This window comes from Octopus bimaculoides, chromosome 20, assembly GCF_001194135.2.
Source record: "Octopus bimaculoides isolate UCB-OBI-ISO-001 chromosome 20, ASM119413v2, whole genome shotgun sequence".
NCBI classification, from domain to species: domain Eukaryota; kingdom Metazoa; phylum Mollusca; class Cephalopoda; order Octopoda; family Octopodidae; genus Octopus; species Octopus bimaculoides.
Window position 1 is genome coordinate 47,339,950 of NC_069000.1, and position 11,411 is coordinate 47,351,360.

Below are 11,411 nucleotides of genomic sequence, written 5' to 3' on the forward strand. Positions count from 1 at the left end.
AAGTATATATATATGTGTATATATATATATATATATATATATATATACACACACAAGTATATATATGTGTATATATATATATATATATATACACACAAGTATATATATGTGTGTATATATATATATATATACACACAAGTATATATATGTGTGTATATATATATATATATATATATATATATAAACACACAAGTATACATAGGTTTTCTTATAAATGGCCAGATGTTTCAACTATTGTCTCTCCTGCAGAGATGACTCAAAACATCTGGCCATGTTGTAAGAGAACAATAAACACAATGTACACACACACACACATATATATATATATATATATATATATATATATACATACATATCCATAGTAGAATTACCAATATATTTCCACAGTGTGGTAACCAGCAGTCGTCCATAGTATAGTTTCTAGTGTATTAAGACAGTGTGGTTATCAACAGATTCCAATTGTGGTCACCAACAGACCCACAATCTGGTCAATGAGGTGGTCACTAACATACACCACAATTACAACGTAGGTTTCCTGTACATCATGCCGGAGATATATACAAAAATAGAATTTTCTCCAAAATATTGAGATTAAGGAATTCCAAATCTAATGTTTGGTACCAAATCTGAAGAAAATTTGAAAGAATGGATTTAAAAAGAAAAAGGCATTGGGAGTGAAGATTATAGCATGTATGTACACACACACACACACATGTGGTCTGATCAATAAATATCCAGACTGTTGCTATAGTACGCAGAGTTAAGCAGCCTGGCAAAGATTGACCTTATACTCTGCTGTGCATGCACACTAAATTTCAACGTTCTAGCTCACGTCTGCTGTTTATAGCAGTGCTTGGAAGAAAGAAGTGTAGCGTATGATCATCGCATTGACCATGATGGTGAAAGTTGAGCAGAGAATCTGCATCCAATTTTGCCAAAAGCTTGACAATATCTGCTGAGAGGCCTACACAAAGTTTTCAAAAAGTTTCCATCGTTCTCGACACAATTAAGAAGATCTTGGGCAACTGAAACCCAAGTGTCTTTTCGGTTAACTGAAAGCAGTTTTGATACAAACTTGGCAGACACACATCTCATACCCAAATCTTCAGTGATAAAGAGACTACATTGGACCGTATCTAATCTGCACATCCTCTGATAACTCACGGATGGGGATTCAACGATTTCCCCTCACAGCTGCGATGTTTTTCTCAGTTCTGCTGGTTGCGGGTCTCCCAGAGCGTTCGTCAATATCGACATTTTTCAGCCATCTTGGAACATCTGAACCACTCATACACTTGTGTGCGGCTCATACACTCCTCACCAAACACTTTCTGCAACTTTGTGTTGGCCTCTGAGCAGGTATCACTATGACAACTTTCTCTGTCATGGCCACTGCAATGAACACATGCTACACTTCTTTCTCCCAAGCACTGTTGCAAACAGCAGAAGTGATCCAGAATCTTAAAACTTAGTGCGCATGCACAGCAGAGTTTAAGGTCAATCTTTGCCAAGCGGCTTCACTCTATATGCTTTAGCTTTGTTACTATGGCAACAGTCCGGATACTTATTGATCAGACCTCATATGATATATATATATATGTGTATATATATATATGTATATATATATATATAGACACAATGGTGTGTATGCACATTATAGTGTGTATGTGTGTATATATAGATAGATAGAGAGAGAGAGAGAGAGGTAATTATTATGGCTGGTGCGTGTGTGTGTGTGTTTATGATTGGATACTGGTAAAATTCATTCAGCTTTTGAAGAAACCATTTTGATGACCTTTGACCCAAACTTCCTGTTTTAAAGTGACCTAAATAAAAACCTTCAATCAAATTTACCTGGAAATTTATGTTGCAAACCTTTAGCTTAGAAACAAAATTATTTTACTGAATTCTTCATTATTTTCAAAATTAATTGAAACAAAGGAAGTGGACTTCAACAGAAAAATAGGGTAAAGAACTGGTTAAATAGTTACCTAGACGTACAGGGTTAGCAGATGGTATGTGGAGCATTAAATAGTTAATTAGAAATATGTATTCAAAGTTATGGTTAACATTTTATATAGGGAGTAGTAAACCTTTCGAACCCAACCTGTCTGAGCCCACCTCTGCTTCTATGATACCAATTTCCTGTTTTAAAGTGATTTCAATCAAAATCTTCCATCAAAATTTCATGCTAGTTCTAAACACCAGACTGATAGAATTATTTGACTAAATTTCCCATAATTTTTTTAAATGATTTAAACAAAAAACTTAAACTATAAACACATGAAGAGTAGGTGTATATAGATTAGGATTATTGCAGAAGAATTTTACTGAAACAGCAGACGACATTTAGTTACCAGCTAAAAGGGTTTTTATTACCTGGAGACAGGTGTACCTTATCTAATTGACTGTTAGGTGTTTATGTCTTATGTAACTTCCCTCCCAAAGTTGCTAACGTGTTAGAAAGTTTAATATTTCCTTCATAAGAATACAGCTCCCACCTTAGAGACTGTGCACATATACACTCACGCTTAGGGACATTACACAACCACTGGACCCCACCGAGTTGTGTCCACTCCATGACACACTGCTACTAGGACAGCTTCTGCTCCTTCGAATTTACTGTGTTCAATGTCCTCTCTTTGCTCTACCAACAAACTCCCATTAGTTTCAAACTGAACACCAGTCACACTAGGCACAAGGCAAGCAATCTTAAGGGGAGAATTCTAGTCAAGTCTCGCCACTCCAGGACTTGGTTGCTAGTTTCTTTTACCAATCCCCAGAAAAAGATGAAAGGCAAAGTCTTCACTGGTTCACTCTCAGGCCTTACAAGTTTCTTCTCTAAATCTTGGACAGATTCAGCTATGAGGCCATCCATTTATGGAGCTCCCACAGAGAACCTGTCTTTAAACTCTCCTGTTTTGACCTGAAGAACTAAAATAAATAAGGGGCTCAGAATCAAGCCCTGATGAACCCTTAAACTGAACTTGTCTCACCTTCTAGCAACATCTCTGGACATCACTTACATCAACACCCGGTTTCCTTAGTAACCTTCAGATTACTGACCACAATACCCAGCCAAAAGTCATCTCTGGTTCAACAAATGCTGGACATAATGACTTACCCTTAAAAATTTCTTCTTTGGTTGTCTTACGAGGAGGAGAGCATCAGTTGGACCCCCCCTTCCTCATATGACCCAAATTACATTTCTTTCCACTAAAGCTAATCTGTGTGTGTGAGAGAGAGAGAGAGAGAGAAAGAAAGTGTGTGTGTGTGAGTGAGAGAGAGAGAATGTGTATGTGTGTGTACAAAGCTAAGTGTTGGCTGTACAAACAGGAAAGAAACTGCTTAATGTATGTAACAAGAGTTTATTTAGTTTTTGAAAAGCAGTGAGAAGTCGTCCCTGTGACTAACGAGAGTTTCTCAGTTTGTGCAATTGTACAGGTGAAATCTTCATGCTTTTGTTATGGCCAGAATAACTGCACAAAACAAAAATCTGAACAGCAACAGAGTGAAAACTCACTTTTCAAGGAACACACACACGCAGGCACACACACACACAGAGGCAGGCACACATGACTTCTGCTTCCGAAGTGATTTTTAGTTTCAGTAAACAATTATGAAGATCACAGAATTGAAACAAAAACATCCATTTGTAATTAGGGGAAGAGTGAGAGAAAGAGAGAGAGAGAGAGAAAAAGAGAGAGAGAGAGTAAGAGGGAGAGAAGGGGTGGGGATGGAGAAAGAAGAGTTCTGTATTCTGAGGACCCAAAGAACAATTCACATTGGGTGTCAAGATTAGAAAATCTCAAAGTAACCCTAAAATGGATGTTTTTACTTTTTGTTGTTGGTTTTTGTTTCTGGGATTGGTTAGTTCTTGTAGTAGAAGTGTTCTGTTAGAAAATAAATTGTCCTGAAAGTAATTGCAGCATGAAATATGGTGAAGACAACAGGTAGGGTGGGGGGATCATAAACCAATGACCTGACAGTGGATAAGCCCACCCTCCCCAACGTGATCGGCGTCGACATTTACAGGTTCAGATATATTTACAATGGGTTCAACCAAGTTTATGGCTCCGTCAGATAGTGTCTGTCACTTCCCTCTTGGAGAAAGTCTTGAAATACATAAATAATTAACATGAGAAGGCAATTAGAGACGGTCATTTATTTTATGTGTTGAGTGTGGGTGCTATGTATAGGTAGGTAATAAGGTAGATAGAAAAGTAGGCAGACAGGTAGATAAAAGGTAAGTAGTCAGGTAGGTAGATAAATAGGCAACTAGATAGGTAGTAGGTAGGAAAGAATAATAGGTACAAAGATAGATATGTAGATAGATAGGTAGTACATATATAGCTATATATATATATATATATATATATAATGAGAGAGAGAGAGAGAGGTACATAAATAGATATGTATGATAGTAGATAGATGGATGGATGGGAAAGAAGGCATCTAAATAGGTAGAGATTGATAGATAAGTTGGTATGCTGATAGAAAGGGAAGTTAGGTTGTGCAGAAGTGAGAGCCAAGTGGTACAAATGAGATTTATTCATAGAAATCTGCATGATTAAAGACATTTGCACAAGAAACTCAGACATAAAATGTGAGTAAAATGTTGTGTAAAGGGCTAGAGGAGGGATCAGGTTATTCACAAATGGTACAATTAAGGCTCAGGAGGATTATAATAATCCAGAGAGAGGGAGAGAGAGAGGAACAGTGATTAAGAAGACTTTTCTTCATCAATCTCACCACACAGTTTATTATAAGTTTAATACAATTAAGAATCAACTTTTTTCACATTACTTTTGAGGTTTTTGGATGTAGGGTCAAGAAGTACTTGTGGCTTCTGGTAAGAGCCTTTCCTCGTGTTTAAAACTGATAACTGACCGTGATTGCCATGAGAAACATTGGTTGGATTAGAAGAATTCCAGTGATTATTGGAACAAGTTCCACTTGAACCTGCAGCTGTAGAAATCCCATAAGATGGTAAATGTTTGCAGTCTGTGGTAGCTTGTTCTCCAGTCAAATCAACAAACATACATTCTGTTATTTCGTTTTCATTACAATTCACTTCATTTTTCTGCTTTAACTGTCTTTTGTTGACCAAACTCTGTTTACTATGATTCACCTTCCAGCCAAGATGACACGAAACATGTTTTTCTAACCGAGACACCATCTGAAAAGTACGATTACATTTGAGACACATTCGTCTTTTAAGGTCCATGATTGTTTTCATATCAACTTTACTTTTAGTTAAAGATAATTTGGACAGCTTACTTACAGAACTACTGTGGTGGCATTGGTTAAGGTCCTTATTTCTCCGAGAGAGAGATTTCCATTTTGAAGATTTCTTAGTGGACAATGATGGAAATGATTTATTTTGAGTTTGTGAACGCCGTCGCCATGAACCTGTTGGTTTCTTGGTCAATCTATTTAAGTCAGTAATATAATGGTTTAAGGCTTTCACTGATAATGTGAATATCTTACAGAGGTGATGCTGCCTTATATGTAACTTACACATGTGGCGTTTGGCAGCAGAGAACAGACATAGCTTGCATTTGTAGCGTTTCCATTTGATACACTTACCATTTTTAGGTGATGACTTTTTTATTGTTTGCTTGTCTTCAGTGGAAATCTGTTCCACAGAATTGTTTTCAAAACCCGACAAAGCAACTTCAAAATTTCTTTCTGGAGTTTTATCACACTGGGAAGGCTTGGTCACATGATCTTTTGGATTTAAATAGTTGGATGTTTGTTCATTATTGAAATTATTTGAGAAACTTTGAGATATGACAATCACATCTTCAGTGTCTGCTGAACAACTTGCATCAGGCAAACACTTATTGGCAGCTGTTGATAAATGCTCCAAGACTTGCACCTCGTTATTACAGCAAGACTTACAACATATTGAGTCTGGACAGCTTGTTTCAACTAAATTAACAGGACATTGTTGTATGTTGGGGATATGCCTACCTACAACACCTGAAACATTATTTTCACTGTTTAATACAGCTGCTTCCGAACAAGAATTTAACTTCTCAGTCCAACATTGTGTAGTTACAACAGTTCTTAATTCTTGGTAAGGAACATTAGGACTATTTTTCACAGCAATAATTTCTACGTCTTTTGTCTCAAAATTGCCACATGTGTTGGTATTGTTACCATTTGCAGCAATGAGTGGTACCTGTGTGTTGTTGTTGTTACTGTTGTTGTTGTCGACAGAACAGATACTTACAGGTATTACGTTTAAAGTGGGACTGATTTCATTTAGGTTGGGATTAAGGAGTACAGTTGGGGTTGTCTGTGGCTGGGTCTTTACAGTCACATTAAGCTTTGGATTGCTATTGATGGATTCTAGAGGAAAAAGTAAGACCTTACTTTCGCTCAGTTTTGGATTGGCAAGGATCAAGCTGTCGTTCATCACAGATTTAGCTAGAGTGTTCAAAGTACCATTTATTTTGGTTAGTTTGGAATTATCTGTTACTGGAATCTGTGTGACAGGCTGCACTTTTGGTGCGATATTCCGAGGAGGGCGAACATTATCAATTTTAGTCTGTGATCGATTCTGAAGCTTCGATGATTGTACCTTGTAGGCAGAGTCATTACCAATGTCCGGCCAGTCAAATGAGTTACTGCCTTCTTTCAGAGAGGGCAGAGGGCTCCGGACATTTCGGACTGGCTGGTTAACATGTTCCCAGTCGATACAGTCACGCAAGTGGTCTCGAAGTGATTCAATCTTGGGGAATATTTTACCACAACTCTCACAGCGAAATTTCTTCCGACCTCTTGAAGATTTTGGCATTATTCCTCGTATTAATTTCTGTTGCAAAATTTCATTTTCATATGCCAGCTGTTCTTCCTTCAGAGCCAGCAAATTTGCCTGAGCTTTCTTTTTAGCATCCAACATATCTTTGGCACTGTTGTTGGTAGATGGCAATTTGTTCTGCAGTTTCTCAGAACTGGAATATCCACGAGGCTTCAACCAGTCACTTTTGTTCACTTTATGTCTCAAACCATTTATAGGGTGACATTGAGAACTGCTGTTTGCATTGGAACAACAACTGTCTGATCTTTCTTTTAGCTCGTCTGCATGCACAGTCAGCAGATGATCGCCTAAACTTTTCTGATTAGATAACGTACGGTTACATTTTAAACAGATACAGTTCTTAAAATCAGCTAAATCAGACTTTAAAAATGGTTTATCCAATTCAGAGTTAATTTTGGTTTCTGAGGCAACAGGAATGGGTGTAGAGGGGGATGTATTTAATTTGTCACAAGATTCTGACTTTAATTCACAAAAATTACTCCCCGTTTTAGACTCTTTAGAGATGTCGGTGTTGTCATTATTTTCATCTTTCTGTTCCACAGAACATTCATCTCCATCGCTTGGAATCACTTTGACAGCTACCTGCGTATTTTCCATGGGTTCCAAACTAAATAACTGTGTTGGTTGAGGATTGTCACGTGCAATTTCCAACTGTTTCTGGACAGCATCATAAAATTGACTTTTCGTAGGTCCATTGTTGGGTAACATCTGTGCACAATGATTAACCTGGCTGCTTTGTAGAACCTTTTTTGCAAGATCTACAGAATGCTGCAGGAAATCTTTATGATCTTCGTATATATTTGGTTTTACAGTGACCGAAGCTTTCCCTTCCTCATCGGGTAGACTGCGATTTGCAATCTGTATATCTGTAGCACTATCATGGCGCTGTTTGCAGTAAATTCGCTTGTGCGCCACGAAATAAGGCACATCCCGGAACAGATTTGAACAGGTGCGACATTCTAGAATGATGTGGGTCTCTTTGAGAAGGTAAAGTAATAATTCACTGGTGCCAACACTCACATATTTCATCAGGTCAAGCAAGGACAGATGCAGTTCTTTATGAGGTGAATGCTGTTGTAGCCGAGACAGATCAATATTCTCTACCGCCTCCATCACTAGAAGAAAAAAAAAAAAAAAAAAAAAAAAAAAGAATAAATACTAAAATTCAAACTCAGAAATTTTACATTTAAATTTACAATGATTGTTGTGGCTAGAGAATATATTCCCTTTATTCATTAGATTTGAAATTCAACAGGGATACTTACGATGAAACCCTTCATACCAACCTTCCTCAGGTTGACTATGGTTCTATGACACAAAGGGATCCAAATTAAAAGCTTAAAATTTCAGGTTAATTTAGGTTCCAAACTCCAACTTAATAAGCTATTTCAATAAATTCTTCATTAATTTGAAAATTAGTTTAAATAAAGGCAGTGCATTTCAACAGAAATATGGGAACAAAAGGGTTAAGAAGTAAACAAGGGGGAAACCTCCAAGCATTAAATCCCAAATTTAACATTGGATGTTTGCTCATGGCAAAACTGAAGACATAATCACTATTTAAAAAAAGGGGGGGGGGATTTTGTGCCCAATTTTCGGTGCCTTTAACAGAAACCATTCTGAAAGTATTATGGACAGGTCTTTGGTTTGAGGATAATTTGATCAAAGCAGTCTCAGAAAGAAAGAATTAGTAAAATATAAAAGTTTACCAATTATTTTGAAGGAGCAACTTCAACAAGATAGGAATGGGTAAACCGTAAGAAAATCAGGAATGAGGAATGGAGAAAATACTAAATAACTGGCAAGGAATGTAATAATACAAGCGACTCCACAAAGCCAGTCCTCGATGAATGTGACGCTAATAGCTAACAGACACACGAGGCCCACACAGGATCTAGTTTGATGCGATCTGTTCTCGTACTTGACTGCTGAGGTATTTTACCGAACCCGGAACGATGAAAACCAATCTTGACTCGGACAGGATTTGAACGTACAAGGAGGTAACTAAATAGAGCCTTAACGGTTCAAAAGTCAGAAAAACATTAATTTCCAACATAGATACACGGAGAGAAAAATGAGCAAAGGTTTAAAATAGTTAATATTGATCTCGCAAATGAACTCATGAATATTCATAACATTACAGTGATGAAGTAACGTTAAAATATGTAAAAGTAAAAGGAAGAAATAAAATTTAGATTGAAGTGTTAAGTGTAGTCGCTATGGGTCCTATGGGTCCGTTGTGGGTAGAGAGAAAGAGAGTGGGAGTCCGCTTTAATTGCGTGGGTCGGACGAGGGTTTATAAAACTTGAAGGAGTGTTTCAACTTCTTACACGTGCGTATAAGAGTATGAATGAATATGTGTATATATATATATATATATATGAGTCAAAGTGTGTATAAGAACGAATATTCATGTAGTAATGTGTGTATAAGTGAGTTTACGATTGACAGCGGGTATGGGTGTACGAGAGTGTGTGTGTGTGTAAGGGAATGAGAAAGTAAGTGGTGTATGTGTGTGTATGCGTGACTGAATGTGTGTGTGTATAGGCCCGTACGTATATTCCTATGTACACATTAAACAAGACAAACAATATATGGCTTATCATATTGTTTCACAAATACGTATTTCGTCTCCTTTTATCTTATATTCACCCCACCCACATCCCTCAATCCGATATTCTGAATATAAAAAAAGCCTTATATTTTATGGACAAGACAAACCTCAAAAGACAAAACAGTGAACAAGAAAATTAAAAGAACAGAAAAGGTCAACGATGGGGGTCAAACGGTACGGGTCCACCAAAGAGTATAAATGAATCGGGTGTTGTTAAGTTAAAGTATCCTGGTTGTTGGTCTTTGATGGTTCCTGCCATCTCCGCCCTAAATTGCTGACTTTTTAAATATCTGTATGTGAAGTTTTACTGAAATAACGACAAAGAGAGAGAAGGTGGGGAGAGACGATTATGATGAAGATAATAAAGAGAAATCGTTAATTATATAACGTGTGTGTGTGTGTGTGTGTGTGTGTGTGAAAAGGGCCAGGTGAGTAATGGAATGGTGGGGTTTTTTTTCTTTTGAAGAACAGTTCTTCGAGACGATCAGGTTTTACGTGATGAGAGAGTGAGAAAATAGTGAGAGTATGTTTGTGTAAAAGAGGAGGAGAGAGAGAGCGAGAGGAGGAGGTCAGATAGGAGAGCAGGCAGACAGACAGACAAAGGAAGACAGACGGACAGAGGTACACACACACCACACATTAGTAATACAAATAAAAAAGAAACACTCAGAGAGGGAAATGCACACAGACACACACACATATGTAGACAGAGGTATACAGCGACATACATATACACACAAATACACCCATCACCAGATATCTACCCATTAGTGCGCGCGCGCGCGCACTCAGGGACAGATGCACTACACACATATAGACAATGTTACACAGCAACACTCACACACGTTTATACATTCAAATACATCTCTTCACACAGAGAAATAAACGCATATACACACCCATCCACACACACACACAAATATATATATATATATATATATCCATTGACACAAGGACAGAGATGCAACACACACATAGAGACAATATTACACAGCGATACCCACACATATATATACACAGAAATACACCCATCCATGCACCTCCACCCACACACATATATATATATATATATATATATACACACCCATTCAGGGCCAGAGGAGTGCAGTAAAGAGGACGAAAGTGTATATAAATGTATAGTTGTTGAAGAAATAGCAGCAATGTGACAAAGTTGTCCTCATCATGCTGCACAATGTGGAGTGCATCGTAAACGGTGTGTGTAGAGTTGCAAGCAAAGTGCAAGTGGTGGCCCTCGTTGGGAAGTGTGTAAGGAAGGAGGAGGGGGAGGAGTGTCACCGCCGTGAATATGTATGAGGGGATGCATGTATGTATGTAAAATGGTGTGTAGGCCACGTATGTGATGTGTGTGTGTATGAGAGAGAGAGAGAGAGAGAGAAAGAACGAGAGAAGTGTATGAAAATGTATATAGGTAAGTATCCGTGTGTATTATCTGTCTGGAATGTGTGTGCGTGTGTTCATACATGTGCCTGTATGCGTGAACATCGCTTGCAAATGTGTACATACATACACACACACACATATATTGGTGTGTAGATTACATATATATCTGTTTTAAACGAAAGCCAACGAGGAATCCTGTACGCGGTCGCTCGACCTACTAGAAATAGCAGCCAAAACCACCCTTCCCAAACCCACGGTCTTAGAGAAAGAAAAGGACACACCAGATATTGTAATGATAGAGACTTTAAAAAGACGAGAGGGTCATGGCTGAAATGTCTTTGATCATGTAACTGCATGATCAGACAGATGGCCTGGGGTTAAACAGCAAAGGCATGTATTTGTTCCTCTCTCTCTCTCTCTCTCTCTCTCTCTCTATATATATATATATATATATATATATATATATACACGCGCGCGCACACAACACACGAGTGTAACTAAGTTATAAATTCACCTTACAGATTTGTGCTTGTGTGTGTAGAGAGACACACACACACATTATATATA

The 11,411-nt window shown here is 37.7% G+C and overlaps 1 protein-coding gene across 6 annotated transcripts in view; it reads right to left on the reverse strand.

Annotated features, from left to right (window-relative positions):
• Positions 1-4,536: 4,536 nt before the first annotated feature.
• LOC106882899 (uncharacterized) overlaps positions 4,537-11,411 on the reverse strand; it is a 21,607-nt gene continuing 14,732 nt past the window's right edge. For 5 of the 6 annotated variants that reach the window (XM_014933726.2, XM_052975164.1, XM_052975165.1 and 2 more), the window contains one exon: positions 4,537-7,944. In XM_014933726.2, coding sequence (XP_014789212.1) covers positions 4,781-7,942 — 3,162 coding nt within the window. In that variant the 5' untranslated portion in view covers positions 7,943-7,944 and the 3' untranslated portion in view covers positions 4,537-4,780. Of the gene's footprint in view, positions 7,945-8,094; positions 10,014-11,411 lie in introns of those variants that run through there. The other variant, XM_014933727.2, reaches the window with a different exon arrangement.